The following is a 24102-nucleotide window of genomic DNA, read 5'->3' as shown; positions in this document are numbered from 1 at the left end:
CCTCCACTGTAAGAGATCAGCTTCATCCCGTAGTTAAGCATCCATCCAGTGAGCATATATATTCTTGTATAACATAAAGACTTGAAAGACTTACAGAAAGATCTGAAGTTAAACAAGAGAGAATTCAGGAGTTAATGGTGTCAGAGTGTATGGTGTCAGAAGTGTATATGATTATATATGTAATTGTATATATTTATGTATAATAAAGGGTCGTAGATTATAAGTGAAAACTTATCTTTGCCAATCTGATTATATGCTCCCAAGTCCCCAGCCTGTCCTATCCTTAAGATACAACAGGTGGACTTAAAAAAAAATTTGGTGTCAGGTGTGGGGTAGTAATTAATTCACGATAAATCACTTTAAAAATTTGGTGTTCATTTGGTGTGCAGATTGTAAGTGTAATTACGATCACCCAAAGCGTTGCTTAGTGATCAAACATATAAGTGGATTGAATTGTAATCGTGTATGATTGCTGTTTCAGGTACATTGTGAGGAAAGCAATGGGAAAGAAAGGAGATCAAGTCACTTGGAGGCAGAACCAGCAAAAGAAAGCAGATATCATCAGATATTGGCAGTGGTCAATCCAGCTTAAAGCCAGTGGTGTATTTTGAGAGGGTGAGTCAAACGCCAATTTATAATGGAAGGGTCAAATAGGAGTGATAGTCCTACCCCTAGTAATGTAGATGTAATGCATGAAACAAGCGGAGTGCTGCATGGCCACTTTTTATCAGTAACAGAAGCTTTAAAACTCATAGGGGCTGAATTCATTGGGTTACACCCATAGAACTTACAGGAATTTTGTGAGAATGTTGAAACGGCGATACGGCTAGTTAGGCCGGAAGAGCATGAATTATTGCAAAAATTAATACTCATAAAAGTTACGAGGGATGCGCGAAGTAAATTACTAGTATGATCTGATATAGAAATGTGGGATGATATCAAAGGAGCATTGGAGGAATACTACTCCGAGAAACGAACCTTAGACTTTTATGCATGCCAACTGTTTGCCGAGAGACAGGGCAAGGGTGAAAATATAGCAAAGTGGGCACACAGAATTCACCGCATGGGAACTGAACTGCGAAACACAATGGTCCAAGGCGAGCCACTGCTCGCCAGGGAATACCAGGCACGAGCGGTACAGAAACTGGTGAAGGCCAGCTTTGTGCAGGGTATCAAAGACGAAAGAATTCAAGCTTTTATCAAGAGCCAGGATGCACAAACCTTAGAACAAGCTATCAATATCGCGAAAGAGGGAGAAATAGCAATAATTTTGGTGCAGGCTAAACAGCAACTCGTGACTCAAGTTAGGAAGCCCACAGAAATTAGAACAAAGACATACCCAAACAGACAGCTACCGCGAACGACCAGGTAAGCATCAGGAAAAAGGGTGAATATTTGAATGATCTGCTATACGTGTAATCATGAGGGGCATATAGCCAGGGACTGTAGAGTGCAGGGAGCTTCCAAGAGAGGTCACCAACCTGCCAATATTGTCAAAAGGTGGGCCACGTAGAGAAAGACTGTAGAAAGAAATACCAGGAGAAGGAAGAAAGTAGATCCCATGAAATTAAAGTCTGCGCAATGCTCTGATGTTATAATTGCGGAAGAATGGGACACAAACAATCCCAGTGGCGCGAAAGGCTGAAGCAATTACGGGAAAGAAAATGCTTCATCTGCGGATGAAAGGGTCACTTACAGAGAACCTATTGGTTCAAAAAGGGAAAAGAAGGTAGTGAAACTGAAAATTGAAAACTGAAAACCGAAACCTGGTGATACACGAGAAAGGGACATGAAAGGGATGAACAATATGTAGATGGACCGAAACAGTATACGAAGAGAAAAGGGTCCCAAGATACAGATTTAAACTAAGCAGGGACTGCCACAACAGGCCTAAGGATGAGTCCCAACGAAGCAAAGGCCCATGGAGAAGCGCAACCCAGAAAAGCGCAGAAAATTCGCATAGTCCTTTGCGACAGATGAATAGAGACCAGTCGATCAGAGAACGGGAACAATCACGAAGAGAACACGAGAGGACGGGTTCAATATTGGTACACACTAAAGTGCGAGAAAAACCCTTCAAATTTCTGGTAGATACAGGGGCTGACATTAGCTTAATTCGAGAGAAAAGTGTACCGAAAAGAGAGATTCACTACTGTAAACTGATAGCAGAGCTCTCGGGTGTGACAGAAAGAACGTCATACACTAAGGGGTGCATTATATTGCACGTAGGGGATTCCTCCTCTGAATTTCATGTTGCTGGAGATGAATTTCGGCTTTCATCAGATGGCCTCATAGGGAGAGACCTTCTGCAGGAGAGCATAATTAATTACCAAAACGGGTACGTATAGATTTTCGATCGAAGGTACCCCATGGGCTTTAGTGTACAGGAGATATGTCAGATAAGTATGACTAACACGGGAGAGCATTAGAAGGCACCATAGAAGTTGGTATGCGAGTCAGAAGAACCTACTTCGATTTCTACTCAATACCGGAAGCGAAGAATCCCTTATAAAGAGACAGGTAGTGCCAAAAGTAGCCATGGTTGTTAGGGAACCTGCCCTCAAATTAAAGGACGTAGGTCCAGAAAGAATCCGTACAAAGGGCACCGTAAGGCTTCCACTAGGAGAGTCCAATGCAGACTTTCACATAGTGGGTGACGATGTAACACTCAAGTATGACGAGTATGACAGAATTATAGGCAGAAATATACTTAGGGATAGTATAATTTTTTAAGAGGGTTATGTCATACTAAAGGATGAGCAACATCACATAACAATGAAAACCGCTCATGTCCACACAATCTGTCTCAAACCCAGAACAGAGACGATTGTTGAGGTGAGAACGGACAAAAGAGTGGCTGAAGGTGTAATGGAAAAGAAAGAAATTTTACCAGGGGTATACATAGCGAGCTGTTAACAAAGGCACGTGATCACAAGGCAGTAGTGAGCCTACTTAATACAAGAGGTACCATTACCAAAGTAAATTTTGAGAAGCCATTCATCCTAACTACAGATACAAGTGGCGAAGCTCTAGGAGCAGTGTTATCACAGGGTGAGCTAGGGAAATATTTTTTTGTTTTGCTATTTTCTTTACGTCGCACCGAGGGAAAGATTTACCAGTGACATATGCGAATAGGACTCTGAATAAGGCAGAGAAAAACTACTCAGTTACGGAGAAAGAGTTACTAGCTATTATATGGGGTGTGAAGTACTTTAGACCGCACCTATTCGGATGGCACTTCACAGCAGTGACAGATCATAAGCCACTGAAATGGGTATTCAATGTCCAAGACCCGTCATCCAGGTTAATAAAGATCAGGCTAAAATTAGCTGAATATGATTTCATGACAGAGCACAAGACGGGTAAAACGAACAAGAATGTTGATGCATTAAGCAGAATTCCTGGTGTGCCTGCAGGAGCACTGCAAGTGGTGAGTTCAAATGGAATTAAATCCCAAGGGACAGCTGAGACGGGTGAAACCGAAAGAGTAAATAATGAGCGGAATGATCTCGTAGACGCGGAAGCAGAGAGGTCAGGAAAAGAGGTATGAAATAAAGACTCTAGCTTCGAGAGCACGATAGCAAAGGAGAGTAAATCCGAAGAAGAAAGTGATTCACCTCCTAGCGAGTGAAAGGACCTAACTGAGGAAGAAAAGTTGGCAATATTATGTGATGCCCATTCATCCCTTGTAGGAGGACACCAAGGGATTACGAGAACATTAGCGGGAATTAAAGATGTAATACAGTGGCCAAATATGAAGGATGTAGAGGCATTTATGCACTCTTGTCCTTCATGCCAAAAGAATAAAATTACGGGTCCAGAGGTTAGAGCGCCTATGGTTATAACAGACACACCCAGTACGGTGTACGAAAAGGTAGCAATCAATGTCGTAGGACCCCTACCAGTCCCAGCTGAAAAAAAAAAAACAGGTACATACTCACCTGCCAGGACCAATTGTCGAAATATTTAATTGCTAGTCTGATGGTCAATCAGGAAGCTGATACAGTGGCAAAAACATTAGTGATAAATGTGATCAGTATATATGGGATTCCTAGTACAATTTTGACAGACATGGGAAGTAATTTCATGAGCCAGACCTTTAAGAGGTTATGTAAAATTTTGAGAATTGAAAACGTACATACAACGGCATTCAGGCCACAATCTAAGGGGAGTATATAGCGATCACACCGCGTAATCATAGAATACTTACGCCACTACGTGTGTAAGCATCAGAACTATCAGGACGAATACTTGCCAACAGCTACCTTTGTGTATAATACTTCAAAAGATGGCAACACTGGGTTCACACCACATGAATTAATACTCGGGCGAAAGGCTAATATACCAGGAATTTTGCAGAAAAGATCAGAGCCTACTTATAACGAGTATCGGGATGCAATCGAAGGACTAACCCAAAGATTAAAGGAAAACCATGAGATTGCATGGTAGACTCCGATTCAAAGTAAAGAGAAACAGAGGTACGACAAGACACAACACAACGTTTCAGTGTGGCGACAAGGTATTATTAAGGGATGAAACCTTGAGGCATGGTAGGTCGAAGAAGCTCGAAAAACCCTAAAGAGGACTGTACGAAACAAATTGATGGTGCAAACTGTTTGTTGAAAATTAACAAGAAAAGCAAATTAATCAAGTTACATAAGAATACGTTAAAGCTATACGTGTAAAGGGTCGAAGTATGAGTCAAAGGCTTGAGAATTGGCTCCAATTCAGGCCGCGGTAGGTTACACTTCTCACTACCCCAACGGCACTTCGAATATAGCGATGACTGCTGGTAGGGTTAATTTGAAATGCCCCACGAAGTTACGTCCTAAATTTCATAAGTTGGATTTAGAGATTCGGACCTGGCTAACCAAGGGGCAAATAAATAAATAAATAAATAAATAAATAAATAAATAAATAAATAAATAAATAAATAAATAAATAAATAAATAAATAAATAAATAAATAAATAAATAAATAAATAAATAAATAAATAAATAAATAAATAAATAAATAAATAAAAATAAATAAATAAATAAATAAATAAATAAATAAAAATAAATAAATAAATAAAAATAAATAAATAAATAAATAAATAAATAAATAAATAAATAAATAAATAAATAAATAAATAAATAAATAAATAAATAAATAAATGGTGGAAGCTTCAGCTGAATTAAAAGTGAAAATAATACCCATAATATGATGTGAGAGTAGGTTTGCTGAAGAAGGAATTACGATATTGGAAAGGTTAATGAATGACTAATTCTTGCAAGTCAAGGCTAACATAACTGATAAGAGCTGAGTCGAACGAATTTGACCAAGAGCGAAATGACATAACGACCCAACAGGGGTGTACAAATTAGAACAGCGATATGAAATATGGTGGTGCTTGCACTTAGCAAACCATGTGCAGAATACGAATCGCGACATGGGAATTGTTTATTATAGTAATACCACGTGCGTGCAACATGACATGGTGAACATAACCCTCATTAGAAGTGAGTTACTATGATAGTGTTAGTAACATTTGTAAATTGCAAATTTTGCATATATATAGCACTCCTACAGTACAGTACAACGGAAACTTTTCTTTACAGGTCACCCGTAAGGAACAAGAAGGTGTAAACTACATTCAAGATGTATTGGATAGTTTATGTAGTAATTATAGTACATTTCTTGGGAGAAATCGTTGGGGAAGGATTGGATTTTCAGGTAACTCCTTACGAGAAAACTCCAGGGATATATTTCAAAGAAGAGGGAAGTGTACAATTGTCTACTACAGAATGGAGATGGGTCACTTACATTAACTTAAGTAAAATAGCACAGGCATACACAGTTGTTAGGAAAAATATACAAAAGAATCAGGTGTTATGTTATTAACTACAGAGTGAATTAAACTTTACCTGCCAACACGAAGTGCAGATGGAAGTTAGTCATTTACAGAGGGTACAAGAATTATGAGATATTTTGAAACAATTAACTAAAAATACTGTAAAACGAGAAAAGAGAGGTTTATTTCATTTTATTGCCATGTTATCGAAAACGCTATTTGGAACATTAGATAGTGACGATACTGAGATGTATCAGAGTAAAATTTCGGATTTACAGAGGGAACAGCTTTCAACACTTAAGCTTGCGAAGGAACAGGTGAGTGTGGTAAAGTCTATATTACAGTTAATGAATAATACTTTGTATGACGTAACGGATAATTAATTAAAATTAAATAAGAATTTAGAGCAAATAAGAGGGTTTTGGGGAAACGAAACTAGTCGGTTGAGACGTGAGTTCACTCAGATATCGAGATTGCCATTAATCAACATTTAATAGAAATAGAGGATCTCATTTCGCAAGTATACGATCAGTATAATGTGATATCATCCGGGATAATGTATGCACAGTTAGGGATAATTAATATGCAAATTCTAAGCCCTTCTGAGATTTTGAAAGCTTATAGGAAATCACAAGGTCAGTTTCCACAAGGGATGACCCCCCTATTACAGTTCGATATGGTTCAAGATTATTTAATCTACAAGATTGCAACTGTAAATGCATTCATAAATATGAACATGCTACTGTACGTAGTGGTGATGCCTCTGAGCAACAAGAGAAACTTTCAATTGTAGGAAATACTTCCTTTCCCCACACTAATCTGAAATGAAAGTCAACAGCCTGTTTCCAGTCATCCGAGCGGGTCAGGAATGGAATGAATGAAGCCCCATCTAGCGGCGAGGATGGGAATTGTGCCAGCTGCCAAAGCCTGTCACACTCCTCTGGGGCAATGATTAATTAAAAATAAATGATATTGGAGAGTATTGCAGGAATGAAGGATGACAGGGAAAACCAGAGCACCCAGAGAAAAACTTGTCCCGCCTCCGCTTTGTCCAGCACAAATCTCACATGGATTGACCGGTATTTGAACCATGGAACCCAGCAGTGAGAGGCCGGCGTGCTGCCACCTGAACCACGGAGGCTCCTCAAAGACGGTAGTAATAACGTAAATGATGTAAAAGAATATGTTCATGTCAGGGTAGAAAAAGACTTCATTATTATTGACTCAGAACAGCAGTTGTATGCATATATACAGTAACTAAAGAACAAGTGAGAGACTGTAAACAGGTAGATGAAATTCACAGTGTGTGTAAATCCAGGCATGTGTTAAAATTGGTGCATGGAGAAAAAGACAGTGTTTTAACTTTACTGAAAGGGACAACAATACCAAAAGAGTGTAATAAAAACATCATTAAAGTTAATCAGCCTGTATGGTTACCTGTAAGTGACAATAAATATCTATACTTGACTCCTGAACTCACAAAGGTAACCGTAGTTTGTGACAAAACACATAATGTAAACTTGGTAAATGTAGGGATAATTACGATGTATCAACCTTGTACCATTTACGGACCAAATAGTACAATACGGTCCACAGGTAGTGTTAACACAACTTATAAAAAAGATGTAATCCCAGATGTTTTATTAGAATATGAATGTTGTGAACATCTTAACAGTGATATAAAATTACAAGACTTACCTGAATTAAAAGAGGTGCCATTGCACAGTCTGTTCACACACATCCACGATGTTAAAAATGGAGGTGTCAAAATAGAGTATGTGGGAAAGTTAGTGTTAGAAAAGGAAAAGGACTGCAAAGCAATTACATGCCAGTGTAAATGTGTATAAAATCAAAGTGTGGACAATAGTGACTTTGATCATTTAGCTGACATGCTGTAAATGCTGTCCATGTTTTTCGGGAATATTTAAGAAAAAGCATCGGGATCATGCGACGGATTTTTGCACGAAAATTTGCTTTAGGCAGAAAATAATCAATGAGAATAGGGTTAAAGAAAAGTCATCAGATGATGACCTAGTGGTCCATTCTGAGAGACCAAGATTATCAGGCAGTCGCCCTAGTATACGGGAATCAGAAGAAGCTGGTGTAGTTGAGATAGAAGACAGGGCGGCGCCTGTGTAAACACCCCGTAGCCCAAGATATAAAGAGAAGGGTAGAGTTTAAATGCCACACGGGGCAGAAATCTGCGTCAAGAGGACGCAAAGAACTTCTTGCCAGGCGGGGTAAGTGTCGTGAACAGGTTTCGCTACGCGCCTCTCGTGTATATAACAGAGTGAGCGAACAGACTTGAAAAAGATTCAAATCCGCGACCTCCAGGGTATAAAGCCAGTGATATGAGGAGTAATAGGTATATGAACACATGTAAATATAAAGGGAAATTGCAGGAGATTCTGTATAATTCATAACTAATAATAATAATAATAATAATAATAATAATAATAATAATAATAATAATGGGAATGATAGAAAAAATATTTCAAAGAAAGAATTAGAACATTCAATGTTACATTGAAACTTGTAAGCCAGAGTGTTGACTCAATATTACGAATGATACTTATGCAAGCGAACTGCGTATTTCTTGTGGATGCCACGTGTAAGGGACATATGGAAAGCATCTAAATTGTTTGAGAATGTTGTGTGTAATTTCAACGGGACTGAAGTATTCCATGCTAAGGAACCAATCAAAGAACAGTGACGCTGTGACATGTACGAGTGACTAATGGTAGTGATACATTGTTCAGTGATTTGTTCTAGAAAGAATTGGAGGAGGCATATAAGCCAGTAACTCGTAAACAACAAGGCTTTTGACTCTCAGCTTTTTCAGTATGTCGGCCGAAGACCCTGCCAGAATGAGAACTGATAGTTGGACGGTCAGGGCAAACTGTTAAGGGTGCTGGTATAGCTTGGGTAGAGCCGCAAGTGTGTAGCTATAGTATTAACAAGTTAAAGGAACAATAGGCTCTTGAACTGAGTGTGATTCATTAATGAACGATCTCAGGGCTTTCCACACCAGTAGTCAATTAGGTGTTGGAACCTAATCAATATAAACCAGTAACTATTCTTAATTGGGGAAGTTTCGCTTCGCCGCTGAAGTAATGATTTCCAGAGACACCAGCACAGAAGAAGCGAAGAGAGAAGACCTCCCCTGTACAGAGATCAGCTTCATCCCGTAGTTAAGTATCCACCTAGTGAACATATATATTCTTGTATAATACAAAGACTTGAAAGACTTACAGAAAGATCAGAAGTTAAAAGAGAGAGAATTCAGGAGTTAATGGTGTCAGAAGTGTATATGATTGTATATGTAATTGTATATATTTATGTATAATCAAGGGTCTAAGCATATAAGTAAGAATCTTTGCCAATCCGATTATATGCTCCCAAGTCCCCAGCCTGCCCTATCCTTCGGATACGACATAATCACTCATGTTGAGTATAATGCTTGAAATACAATCATTCATGATATAAAGGCTCCTTATGATATTGGAAGTAGTTTCTTCAAATTACATTACAGAATGAGTTGCTTCCAGATTTTAAGTCAAAATTGGCCAGAAGTGGTAAAGTTGGTTGTAGAATTTAATATGTTAAGTTTCCTTGTCATTGGCCCGATATGACGAAGAGGACTCACCTCTGCTGAGGTTTCATGTCTTACCAATCTATTAATAAGATTTTATATGAGGAGCATCGTTTCAAATCGTATTAAGTGCACAGATTATAATTTTACAGGAAGTCAAAAATACTTTTTACTTCCTAACCAAATTAAGACATGTCAAAATTCTAAATGGCAAAATCTAGGTATTGAGGTTATGTTCCCAAATCAGTCATGATTCAAATAATTTCCCAATACATGAAGGCGTCATTCTAACTATAAAATTTCACTCAATACGTTTTGAACCAATACACTGAACAAAATACGTTTTGATACAACCTTTTATTCACATAATATGATTTGAAACATTTGATTCCAAAGATTTTTATTGACTTAACTGTTATCTACAGCGCATCATGTACAGTAAATTATGTTATTATTAACACATTGTTAATGCTATATGGATGTTTACAGCCTTGCAAGTAATCATTCTTCCTCATGCAAACAGTCACAGTCGTCATCATGAATCGGCCTACCAGTATCTGACGTTGAACCGATGTTTAGTGCTGAAACATAAAATTGCAAACTGTCAAACTCTTTCCAGTTGTCTCCAAATCTGGCTTTCAGCAGGTTCTCGACATCCAGTGTTTTGGCGTCAGGTAATGCTCTCGGTTTATCGATAACAGGAGGTTCATGTACCTGGTCCAGCCTTATGCCTCGTTTCAGAAGGGTTACGAATCGCTTTGAGGGGTCATCAAGCATGTACATCAGTTCCATCATTACTGTAACCACTTTTTTCGCTTTTCCTTAGAATCATCCTCTTCATTTCTTTAATCCCGTCCAATTTCTTAAAATGTTTGGCGAGGATCTTGTAGTACCTTATAACCCATTCTTTTCCTAGATGTTTTACAGTCCCCACAGACTGATAGATCTCTCGGTATTCCTCGGGAGTAATGATGTCAGAGCACTTACGAAGAAACTTTTCTACAACACCAAAAATCCCGTCTGCGGGTAAAAAGGAATGTCCTCTGAAAAGAAAGATGACAACAATCATGGAAATGTTAGTGGGTGTTTTGGTTTGTAGCCAGTAAACTAGAGCAGGATAACATGCATGTTCTTGTTTTGGCCTCCACATCCGTCTGCGTACAGCCTGATACAGGTGATCAATTTATTGGAATGTACCTCATCTAAAAATGAACTAACAGCTGATGACACCTTGTTTGGCCCTCTTCCAGCCTCAGTCTCATTTCATACATAAAATTTTGGAATCTGAATACTGACATTGGTAACACAGAGTGCGTGAAATGATATTCGGTGCGAATAGAACGCTTCCCCAATTGATAATTTAGGCAGTGGTGGTACCTGTTGCAAATCAAAGCAGAAGGACATTGTGTCAGCAGGTCGTTGCCTCATAAGTTTGTGAAAAGATCGTGAGCGAATTTTATGTGCTCCCAAATCAGCTAGTAAACTGTTCTTTTTAGTACTATCTTTTCCAGATTTAATCTGAAAGAGCATTCGAACGCAGTAACTACAAGCCATCTGTGGGTGGTGTCCCAAACCCAATGTTGAATTGTGAACGGAAAATATTCTGGAAGAACCACTCTTTCACTTTCAGGTCCGCAGAAACACTCGAATTATTCATTTTGTGGAGCCTGTTTATGTTTAACTCTGCTGGTAGATAAAGCCTCTGGTTTTTGTTCCTGTTGTAATGCGATTCCCTTCCTCTTAAGTGAGAAATAAACACAATCACCTATTTTTCCTTTGCAGCAAACAGACCACTCTTCCTATTACCACCTCTCTTCTCTTGAACACCTTCACCATTCTTAACAGCTTTGCATATATTATTAATCCTGGTTTGGCTTATCCCAAACAATTTCTGAAAGAATTTTGAGAACACCACTTTTGCTTAATCACCAGTTTTCACCTAGAAAAGAAGAATAAACGACTAGAATAGCTACGCTCATAAGCTGTATTCCATTCTTGTAAGTTCAGTTGTACTGTGCAATTATATCAATTTTTTTCTTCAGGCAGAAGAAAGATGAGAATAAAGCCTCCCATTATTTACTGCAATTGACTGTTTACTGAATTACTCATCTGGTCACTACAGAAAATGACGTCCTAATAATAACATGACATTGTAGCACTTTCTCCTGAAATCTAGTAGCAGTATTACAAAGAAAAATATAACCTACCTCATACGAAACAACAATGGAATTCCAACTGCATTCTCCTGCATATTTCTTTCCAATTCTTCGTGGTTTCGGAGATGTAACTTTTATCACATGGCTCAGTCGGCGATCTTGTTCGACTTTGTTCGGTATGCCGTAAAAAATTTTTTTTGTTTTTGCCAGGCAGAATACTGGGATGCTCCCACACTTAAATCTGCCTGCCTTGTGATTGCATGGTGCCTCGAAATTAGTTAAATGTGGACCGCGATTCGAGTACCTAAAATTAAAAAAACTTCCATGTAATCATTCACGTTGTTGTAGGACTAGCAGTAAATATGGTAAGAAAAAGTTATGCAATGTATGAAAACATGTGTTTATGCAATCTTTCCCACGCACAAAGCACATCTAATACACCGACATAGCCAATTTCAATAATAATGATCATTCGTAACTTACAAAGTTTGTTTGTCCAGCCCTTGTCACGTTTTCCTATGGGGTCGGGTATGAGGTGAGATAAATTTGTCGGGGCGGGTTTTTATGACCGGATGCCCTTCCTGACATCAACCTCATCAGAGGAGTTAATGAGATGAAATGAATGACATGATATATGATAGTAGAGTACAAAGTGATGAAGAAGAAAACTAGAAAGTCAAATAAAGAAGAAGCATATTCAGCAAAAAACATTTCTTCAGGATCACACCACTAATTAATTTTTTTTTGCATAAGTTTTTCTTACCATATTTACTGCTAGTCCTACAACAACGTGAATGATTACGTGGACGTCTTTTTATTTTAGGTACTTGAATCGCGATCCACAAACACGCCCAGCAATTGTAACAAGCAAGCACGAGGGCCCTACGTCACAGAGAGAAGCTACCTCCTCGCGAGAATCAACAAATGACGACACGTCCTCGCTTCCCCTCCCCCCTCCGAATCAAGCTAGCATACAGACCACATCACACCACTTTTACACAAGGTCGCGGACAGCAGAATCAGACCCACACCCATAATTTCGGAAAGTAAAGGAAGTGAATTGGACAGGGGTAAGTTCAACATTTCTCAATCAATTTCCATTATCCTAAACAATTTTCTTAGACAACACTTCCCCAGACGATTTCTACTAATAGACACATATTTCTTTCTGCCGGTTACAGATCGTACAACAAGCTATCCAACCTGATATGTTAATGAATACAATTCTTAATTCAACCAACAGCGGATACACCCCTTCCACTTACAAAAGGATAAACAACAGGATCGGCCTTTCTAGTAGGCCAACAGTACAAAGTGATGAAGAAGAAAACTAGAAGTCAAATAAAGAAGAAGCACATTCAGCAAAAAACATTTCATTAGGATCACAACACCAATTAGTTTCTTTTAAACAACAAGTGATTTTATTAAGCCTTCGGGACCTAAAATGATACCAAAGACATTTTAGCTCATAGACAGTATTTTAATTCATTTTTAAGTTCAAGGTCCTTGTAACACACACACACACACACACCCCCCCCCCCTGTCGCACATTACCTCTCCCCCTCCTACCCACACGTCCTTTACTAACAGTAGTTTTTAAAGTCAGCAAAGATTTAACTATGTGATTGCTTTATGCTGTTTTATTTAAGCTTTTGTGTATGCAGCTGATGATGATCGCAAAGCGATTGAAACATGTCCTGTTATTCTTAATGATTTTATAAAATGCCAAAGCAAAATAAAACAAAGGTATCGATTAGGTGGAAATATTTTCTTATATTGATTAGATTAAAAAATGAAGTGGTTAAAGCTTATTACGTATAAGGTACTACAGTATTTAAACAGCACACACTTTTGGCATCTTTATCTTCTAATTTAGAATTTGAATTCAACTGGTTGAAGCAATTTGAATTTTCTATACTCAACAAATACAATTACAATTTCTTTTTACCTGTGTCTCATCAAGTGAATAATTTTTGCAAGGCAAATGGTCTCTTTTCAAAGTACACTAATGGCCGGTTTCACCAAGCTTCTTTTATGAATTTGACGATGGTTTGACTTTGATGATTCATTTATCATCCATTTTTTTGTTTCTTCGATGTCTGTTCACTTTGACAATCGTCAAACGCAGCGTCAATTTTAACGTGCCGATTTTCAACTTTCAAACATGATGATTCGTTTAAACACTGTAAACACTGCAGTGTTCAGTAGCAGTTGGAAATTACAGATATTTTTTAAAGTGTTTTGGCATTTTACAGGAAGTGTTAAAGCATTTCACAGAAAGTTATTTAGAAGATCATGAATGTGGAAGACAACTTTGATCCTGAATTACTGTATATAGAATTATTGGATAATCTGGGACTTGAACGTGCAATTCCTGACCGGAATGATAATTTCTTCTTAATGGATGACTTCAATTTTGTAACTAGGTACAGACTTTCCAAGAGGGTAGTACTGAAACTTTTAGAGCAAACTGGAATATCCTACTAACAGAAACCGTCCGTTAACACAGATACAACAACTACTTTTAACTCTACGTGTTTATGCTACTGGTTCTTTTCAATTGGTACTAGCAGATATGAATAGTGTGTCTAAATCAACAATTTGTCACTATATTAGGAAAGTTTCTAAAGCAATTGGTTCGTTGAGACCCCTGTATGAGAGTTTTCCTGAAGGTGATGAAGCTTGTTCAGTTATTCACGATTTTTATGTGATAAGCAACTTCCCTGGGGTAATTAGGTGCCATCGACTGTATACATATACCTATACTGTCTCCTGGTGGACATAATGCAGAAGTTTTCCGCAACAAAAAGTCCTATTTCTCAATTAATGTACAGACTATTTGTGATGCTAATTTACTAATAAGGAATATTATTGCTAGATGGCCTGGATCGGTTCATGACAGTTTTATTTCTGATAATTCTGAAATAAGAATGAAATTTGAGATGGGAAGAATCCAAGAACGACATCTCCTAGGGGATAACGGATATCGATTTACACATTTTCTTCTTACGCCATTCTTATAAATCCATGAAATCAAGGCGAGGAAAACGACAACAGAGTCCATATTAAGACAAGAAACACTGTTGAACGACAATATGGAGTATGGAAAAGGAGATTTCTGGCCTTGTCACTGGGTTTAAAAACAACAGTAACAACATCTTTGTCTGTCATAGTGGCTACCGGTGTGCTACATAATATTGCTGTGCAAACAAAGGAAGATGACCCCCCCGGAAGATGAAGAACTCCATCACTACCTAGAAGAAAAAAGACGACTTAACAGGAAGTATTTAGAGAAAATTAATGTAGGCGTACCTGGCTTAGCTGATCAATATTGTCCTCCAGTTGTTAATCGGAACAGAATCATTAAAGACCATTTCCATTAAGACACTGGCTTTAAAAGTGGAATAAATATAAAACACACAAGTTCTGTATCACTTATTTATTTATTTGGCGTATGATGAATAATGACAACCCATAAACTATTTACACAACCAGTGAAAGATCAGTACAAAGTAAATACAAATTATCATATCTATACAGTCAAAGAAAGCAATTTACAAAGTTTGAAAGTACAAGAAGAAAACACAATATATTTACATCGCTATCCACCTATCAACTCTGACAGTTCATATATACACACTGAGTGCGAGTGATGTACATGTCACTAAATGTGAATGTCCAAACCCGCCACCCACTTCACTGCTTCGGGTGTTGCTGTGTTGAGGTCTTCCATGGTGCCAGTGAAAGCACGGAGTGGACATTCCTGCACTACATGTTTCATTGTTTGTCGAACCTCCCCACAATCACAGTATGGAGAAACTGACCAGCCCCAGGTGTGTAAAGTAGATGCTAGATCACTAATATTATATAAACAAGCACACACTTCATTGTTTTCTATAGCACACAATAGGCAATGTTTAATGTGACTGTATGTTTGTTGCCTAGCTGAGTGGCTCAGATGGTTGAGGCGCTGGGCTTCTGACCCCCAACTTGGCAGGTTCGATCCTGGCTCAGTCCGGTGGTATTTGAAGGTGCTCAAATACGTCAGCCTCGTGTCGGTAGATTTACTGGCACGTAAAAGAACTCCTACGGGACAAAATTCCGGCACCTCGGCGTCTCCGAAAACCATAAAAGAGTAGTTACTGGGACGTAAAGCAAATAACATTATTATTATTATTATTATTATTATTATTATTATTATTATTATTATTATGTTTGTTACTAACAGGTTATAGGTTAATGTTACCGGTATTTAACTTTATAGGTTAATAAATTCGTAGAAATGTGAAATATTAATTAAAAGAGGTTAGAGATATATTTTCACTATATTTCAAAAGGAACTTGGGACAGCATTCAATTTAGTCTATTGTTTCTTCAAATAAAAGGAAAGTTTTGCCTCTAGCACTACACTTCTCAGTTTTTCATTTTCTTGCTTATTTTTTTCAGTTTCTTTTTCATGTGTATTAAGGCTAGTTCTTTGTTATGCCTTAATTGCAGCATGTCTAATTCTTGCTTGCAAAGATCCCTTCTTGCTTCTGACAATTCAATAACTCTTTCACGGGCTTTCAATGCTTCTGTTTTCTTCGTCTTAAAAGAAGGCCGGTTTCTTGATGCCCACGATATCTTGCTACCGCTAGTTGATGGTGGAAGGTCATGGATTGTATTTGGGACCGTTTCTTCACTGGTAGGGATAAGGATCTCTGTACTTGGTTCTTTTTCAAACGTCACCAGTACATTGCATGGTTCAATAGTGTTGCTACTGGATGCGGTTAGGCCTATGTATGAAGAATTGCTATCCAAGTTGGGAAGAGGTTCTACTTGGTCCCTGATTATTTCTAGCCATTGTGATACTGTTTGGTCTAATGAAGGGGTTACAGCAAATCCACCTCCAGTTTTAAACATATTCATCTTATCCTGGAATCTTTTTTGCTGAGCCCTTCTTTTGAAGTTGTCATAAAACATTTTCAATTGTTTCACTGACCTTTTACAAACAAATTCATGAAAAATAAAACAACTTGCAAGTTCTATCCATGCTTTCTCTTTATCACACAACATTATGCCATCGGTTTTCTTGTTTTAGATTGTCTCTTTCCTTTCACCAACAAGACTCACGAACAAACTCTTCTCGTCTTCAGAAAATTTGGATCCTCTCTTCTTTGAAGAAATATTATCTTGCATTTTTGAGACCACTCTTATAACGGAAAATTAAATTACAAACCAAGTGAATTTTAAACCACAGCTCAGTACTTCAATTATTAATCAAGAAATGGCAATCAGAACAAACGATAAAACTTGATATATCGCGATATAATGTTGTTTCGAAATGCGAGATCGTGTCAAAATAAACGGAGCGTCTATCCAGATCAGTAGTGATGATGAAATGTAAAAGGTTTTGACGAAGCGTCAAAAAGAAATAGGCCGTTATTTTTGACAGCGTCAAGCATATTAGGACGAAGCTTGGTGAAACCTGCAGTAAGACTAAACTTACCGGACGTCGCTCTTCAGCTTTCCTGTTTCGAGCTCGTGCTCTGTCCCTGTAATACAGCCCTGCAACAAAGAAAATGGTGTAGATAAATGTTACCATTGATGCTTTTGCAACCTGTACTTATAGACTTACGGGCTTATGCTGTGTCAAGAAAATAGGGTGAAATTGTTTACATTTCGCAGAGAACTTTGTTCTGCATCTTCAGAAGAAAATCTCAACTGTTCACGGGGAAGACTTCTCCAAGAATGGCGTTTGAATTTAGACGTTAATGATAGAAGTGGAAGGGGTATGTTCATTCATCACCAGATGGTTCACTGTAAGCGGTACCACGCTAGCATTTGAAGCGGAAGCTGACGGAACAAACAGAATCAGTCTGAGAGGGAGTCACATAACAGGTGTACACACATATGAAAGCCTGTAATGAAACATCTGGTGATGAGGAACGTACAAATTTAGAAAACATCAAAACGAAATAACAACAGTGAAGGGACAGGGAATCCTTAATGGCTGGCAAGCACGTATTACTTAATTGGTAGGGACAATGGCACACTTCGCAGCTGCAATTCAACATTTTGAATTTTAGTATTGATGGTTATTGTTAATCTCATTTTCAGTTTGTCCTTTGGACTTTCCACAGCTCTTCAGTCAAAGCAGGCGGATATGAAGACTTGTGTTATTCTGTATGAAAATCTCAAAAAAGAACTGACAGACAAGAAATCCAAATTCAATTTGATTTGCTTGCAATCAGAAGAAATTGCAAAACAAATTGGAGTTTACAAGCTGGAGATTCCTCAGAAAGTTGGTTGACAAATACATCGAGCTAACTGTGAGACTAATGACCAAGAGGAGTATTACAGGATATCATTTCTTCCCCTTCATTGATAACATGATGAGTCATTTACATGATCAATTTCTGCAACACAAATATCCTGAAGAACATGGAAATAATCCTCCTTCAATTGTGACGGTATTGGATGATGAAATAAATAATGCTGTTGATGGCATTATGACTGAATGATCAGACGATATCTGTGGGTAATGTATTTTCCAAAGAACTCAAAATGTGAAAAATATTTTTCCTCCTAAAAGCAATAATCCTGGCTGAGCAAGTGGCCGCAGGGTTTGGGTCATGCAGCTAACAGCTTGCATTCGGGAGATAGCGGGCTCAAACCCCACTGTCGGCAGCCCTGAAGATGGTTTTCCATGGTTTCCCATTTTCACACCAGGCAATTAATTAAGGCCACAGTCGCTTCCTTCCCATTCTTAGCCTTTCCCATCCAATTGTCACCATAAGACCTATCTGTATCCAGTGTTTATAATGGGCGCACTACCCTGTCATTTCCACAGACTGCCCAGCTAACATAACCTAGATATGTGCTAGTTACATAATATTAAGACATATTGGAGTCAATAATATGTAAATACTGTAAAACTGTTTATTCAAATTATAAATCTTAATTATTGGCAGCGTAACTGCATCAATTACATAGGATTTTAAATATTTAGCTTGACTATCACGTAATATCGTGTGCAGTGTCTGGATTAGCGTGGAATCACACGCGAGCACTCGATTCCACGGGACTTCACAAAGCCGTTGGCACTCCACAGAAATCGAGTGGTAAGTCCAGGTGTTACATGATCATGAATGAGCAGTAGATCACTAGAAGTTTAGAATACTCTGTTATGTCTTGTTCGTGATAACACTAAAGTACTTCAATTTTGCAGTTAATGTTTACCTGTCTGATATTACTGTTAATGCTCTCAGTGTTCTCTCCAGAAATTTTTGTCAACTGGGTGGCAGGAATGAGTAGCTGGGCGGGGAATACTACATAAAAAAGTAAATTTGATAAAATTTGAATTTAATCCCCTCAGGGCATTGATAATATTAATGCTAAAAGCATGATTGCTTTTTCCAATGCATCTGATCACATAACGTGACCAAAGTATGCTAGTCTCAGCTTCATAATCTTACCAACCAATGACATATGGGTCTTAATGCACTCTAAAACTGCCTTATTGGTGATTTTTGCAGTCTTGGCCAACATCAGAGCTCAAAAGCGTTGATCTTCCTTCTGTCTGCCTGTTTCAGCGTTTCATTTTTGCATACTACTGACTAACTACTTCTGGCTTCTCTAAGATCTCACATATACACTCTCCTTGTTCATTAATGATCCCTGGAACATCTGTCCTCTGACAAAGTACCCATACATATCCTTATATTTTTATCAAAAATTTATATGACTACCAATTATGTTTGCCATCATATGTATTTCTTTTCTTTTTTTTTTTGCAAAATTCAATTTTCTAGGAAGTTCCTTCAATCCTCCCCAACAACCATTCCTAACACGATGTCTTTCTAACCTGCACCTCTTTCTTAATCTCTTGATTTTTCTGTTATAATGTGTCTTTACCATTCCTTACCTCCTTTGCACACTCCTTAATTGCTTTAAAGCCATCCCATATGCTATTTATGTTTTTATTTAACATTTCCCACTTATCATAATTAATTTTTTAAATTCCCCATGCCTCTCTTATCAACCATTTGGTATCGTTACATGGGGATACCATTGTGACTTTTACATCCTTTGCTTTCTAACACATTTATAAACAAAAACAGCTTTGTGATCACTTCTGCATACCATCTATTGCTTCAGTTTTCCTGGGAGTTCATCTGGTTTTACCAGCACTACATCTAGCATATTTTCCCCTCTATTTGGTTCTATCACTTTCTGATTTAGCTGTCCCTCCCATATGAACTTATTTACCATTCGTTCGTCATGCTTTCTGTCATTCTCATTACCTACCCAGGGTGAAATTCAGATAAAATTCAGATCACATGCTACAATCACATTCCTTTCTGTTTGTTCTCTGAATAGTTGAATATCTTATCAAATAATTCCACATCAGTGTATGTGCCACCCTTTCCCAGCTGTACACCCAAAAACATCAAGTTGCCTATTATCTTTAGAGATGAGCCTTATACCTAGAATGTCATGTTTTCATCCTTAACATTCTTGTAGCTTACAAATTCCTCTTCCAACAGTATGAATACTCCCCCTCCTACCATAGCCATCCTATCTCTACAATACACCCTCCATTACCGTGAGAAAATTTCCACATCCATAATACCACATCTTAGCCATGATTCACCTCCTATTACAATATCAGGTAAATATATATGTCTTAAATTATTTAATTCAATTCCTTTCTTTACAATACTCCTACATCTTTACTTGACTTCATGCTTCCAATCAATGTTAGGTTCTTCAATCTGCTGAAACTAATGTCTAAACTAGCCAAAAAAAATAGAAACATATGGTAACAGTATTATACGTGAAAAAGAAACAAAAACATCCTATATTCCTGTCACTGCTCCCTAATCCGGTCTGTTTCCCTGAATGTACCTCCCTATAACTCTTCTACACAAACTCCTAACATTACATACAATTGCAGTAATAATATAAGAGAATTTATTGGACTCCAACCTATTCAATACATTACAGGATGTTAACATTCTTTCAATACGGAAAATAAAATGATTTTCATTACTTCTAATACAATTGCAGTTCAAGCAAAGGCCATCAGAGCATAGATCCGTATCTCCTTTGTACCCATTAGGATCTATAAATCTCACTGCCAATTTCCCACATACCCACTCCATAGTCTCATTTAAATCCTCAATCACCCTCCAGTCAATATCCCTTCTACACAGTATCGTACAGAAACAGTCTCCGCTCCTTTAAACTCCTCCCACGCTGCCATAACCAGACCCCACATATGCCAACTATGTTGGTGCCTATTCCTGCTTGCCTTATGTTGTTGGTACCACCTTCTCCTCGCCTTCCTCCTTCCCTTCTACTTTCTTCAACTTCTGCCTGGTTGCCTTTCCTCCACACACAATTTCCCCATGTGCTTAGCAATACAGTCGCCCATGACCACAGCCTCAACCCCACCCTCCTCTCATGGTCTCCCTTAAGTTCCCTACTTCCTCCTCCCTTCTCTCCATCTCACTACCCCCATTCCATCTCCCTCTTCCTATCCTCTACTCTACGTTTCCTTTTCCTCTTGCCTCACCCCTCCTATGTAACATGTCCCTCTTGCCCACCTTCCCTCTGTTCTTCTACCTCCAGCAACTCATACCGATACTTCCCGTGAACTCATGCCCTGAGGAGAACTGTGCCCTCATTTTCCTTAGAATGATGAATGTTAAAGATGAAAGTGTTATACCCCATAAAAGTGGACAAACTTACTTGTCCAGTCAGATGTTAGCTGGATCCACTTGTTCCGGTTGTGTCTGAATGACTAACCTTCTAAATTCCTGTTTTTTCTCTTATTCAGTTACAGACAATACTCATAAATCCTACCAAAGGTTGAACAATGCACCTACGGGAACATTAATCCGACAAGAATGGCACAAAATTCCAAGAAACATTTTATCAGATGAGCACCTGACTAACGAATGATATTAACAATATGTTCCAACATACACGTTTCAACCTATAAAATATTACCATCCAACCATGCTTCTTTCTAAAGGAATATTCAAACCCAACAAGATCGGCATTACACCACAGTTCCGGTTTTGTAACAGTATACTTACGACATAGGTGACCATAACCACCTTTGAACGAACACAACTGTATAAACCTTCAACCTAATGTTTCATCCATACAGTTGGAGAAGTTCCAATTTACGCTGTGGTCAATTGCTAGTCAATGTGAAACATTTGCATAAACTTTCATCCATACAGTAGGAGAAGTTCCAATTTACGCTTTGGACAATTTCTAGACATTGTAAGATAATTTTTATTGCTTCCTTGTCACAAATTGTGGCTTTTAATATACACATTGTAAACTATGTAAATATCACCTAAAGCACAACTTTTTGTAAAATTTTTTAGCATAAGACCTTTGTACTTAGTTTTAAGTTCCAATGTTTCATGGGTTTAAAGACTTGACCTTAAGATTATTATTATTATTATTATTATTATTATTATTATTATTATTACACTGAAGATGTCCAAAACTAGGGCAAAACATGTTCCTAATTAGTGTTTGTAATTCATGTAGAATTTAATCACTACAGAATATAATTGTATTGAATAGGTGGACACAGTAAATTTTATTCTTGAAAGAATTTTACTTATTGTTATCTTCAATATGGAAAAAAATTAGATTAGTTACTTGTAAATCGACGGTATTTCCATTATTGTTATTATTATTATTATTAATCTAGTCAATTTATTGTGGTAGTTTTTTCTTTATTTCATATCTGACTTTGTCTCGTTAAGTCATGCGGAATTTCGTTTAGGGTGTTTTCAGTTTCCGTGATGATGGTCTTGATGTTTTGAAACGTTGAAGTACTCCCCCAGTTGTGTTTCGGTCCTCTACTCAATATATCTGTTTCTATTTCATTAAAGTTTGTGTTTGTTAAGTTTTTTATAGGTGGATGAAATATATGTTTATCGGCTTTGTTAAGTTTATGAGAGACTAGCTGATGTACCCGTACTTCGCTACGGGATTCTCAGAAAGACTGACTTGGTGGTTTTCCTAACTGAATTCAACATAGGTCATTACAGAAACATCAGTAGGAATGTAGCGATTGAAAGCAAGGTTATCATATAAAATACTCGATCAAATGAAAAACCGCACACTCTCTCAATTTGAACGAATAGTACTACGGTGCCAATCTAAGAGTCCAAAGTTCCATAGCTGGAATAACCAGGTTGCAGACTGCCGTGAACACTCCTCTGTCATGATTCCGTTAAATATGCACACTACTCATTCCAATCAGTGGCTCAGAGTAGGGATTGTATAGCTCGAATACTATGATGAACCAGTGTGTTACGTACCAGATATATAAGAAAATGTATGAACCAGAGGAATGGCATGCTAAAGAAGAAAGTTATCTTACACCCCAGCTACTTCCCACCAATATACAGGCAGGCAGTTTCAGTTGGTACGACCAGGCGAGCGGCCATGTGGTTAGGGGCACACAGCTGTGAGCTTGCATCCGGGAGATAGTGGATTCAAACCCCACTGCCAGCAACCCTGTAGATGGTATTCATGAGATAGTGGGTTCGAGCCCCACTGTCGGCAGCCCTGACGATGGTTTTCCGTGGTTTCCCATTTTCACACCAGGCAAATGCCGGGACTGCACCTTAATTAAAAGCCACAGCCGCTTCCTCCAACTTCCTAAACCTTTCCTATCCCATCGTCGCCATAAGACATATGTGTCGATGCGACGTTAAGCAAAAAAAAATGGTATTCCATGGTTTCCCATTTTCACACCAGTCACACCAGGCTGTACCTTAAAGCCAGGACCGCTTCCTTCACACCACTATTCATTTCCTATCCCATCGTCGCCATAAGACCTACCTGTGTCGGTGCGACGTCAAGCAAATTTAAAAAAACTTTGGTACACTGCAGTAATCCTATCTATCGGGGATGAGAGGAAACAGAAGACAAAAAACACATCACAACAAACAATGGTCAATGTAACGTTATTGTTGCTAAAGTTTATGAGGTTTCTATATTGCAGGCCTTCACATTAGTTTTCTTTCGACTCTGTGATATTAGGGTGTCTTACAAAATTATTTATATCGTAGACTGTAGTTCCTTATTCTCACACTTTACATACCGATTTTCACTAGATTCTGTTTACCCATTTTCTTGGGACTCGGCGCTGATAGGCACTTAGTAACAAAAATCCAAATTCATGAATATCTCCGATTATATGCGGTACGGTAACAATGTATAAGACATAAGTGATCGGAAATTTAATAACTTCTTACATAACTACTACTACCTTACAACATAACTAAAGTTATGTTAGTTATGTATTATTTATTGATACGACCACTAATAACATAAATAACTTATTTGATAATTACATTTCAGACCTTCCCCTAAACTACCATTTTACTCAGCGTGAATAAAATAATTTGTAGCCTAGATTGCAGTCGATTACATACCTACCGATTTTAATTAAATTCTCTTCAGCCGTTTTCTATTGATGCGTGTACAATCATACATAC

General features: G+C 37.9%; 1 protein-coding gene across 4 annotated transcripts in view; it reads right to left on the bottom strand.

Moving 5' to 3' along the window:
- LOC136872768 (ATP-dependent DNA/RNA helicase DHX36) overlaps window positions 1-24102 on the bottom strand; it is a 216424-nt gene that overhangs the window by 174392 nt on the left and 17930 nt on the right. For all 4 annotated transcript variants that reach the window (XM_067146629.2, XM_067146606.2, XM_067146635.2 and 1 more), the window contains exon 3: window positions 17070-17128. In XM_067146629.2, coding sequence (XP_067002730.2) covers window positions 17070-17128 — 59 coding nt within the window. The remainder of the gene's footprint in view (window positions 1-17069; window positions 17129-24102) is intronic.

The sequence above is a fragment of the Anabrus simplex genome, chromosome 1, assembly GCF_040414725.1.
Source record: "Anabrus simplex isolate iqAnaSimp1 chromosome 1, ASM4041472v1, whole genome shotgun sequence".
In the NCBI taxonomy this organism is placed as follows: Eukaryota; Metazoa; Arthropoda; class Insecta; order Orthoptera; family Tettigoniidae; genus Anabrus; species Anabrus simplex.
This window is presented reverse-complemented; position numbering and strand designations above follow the sequence as displayed.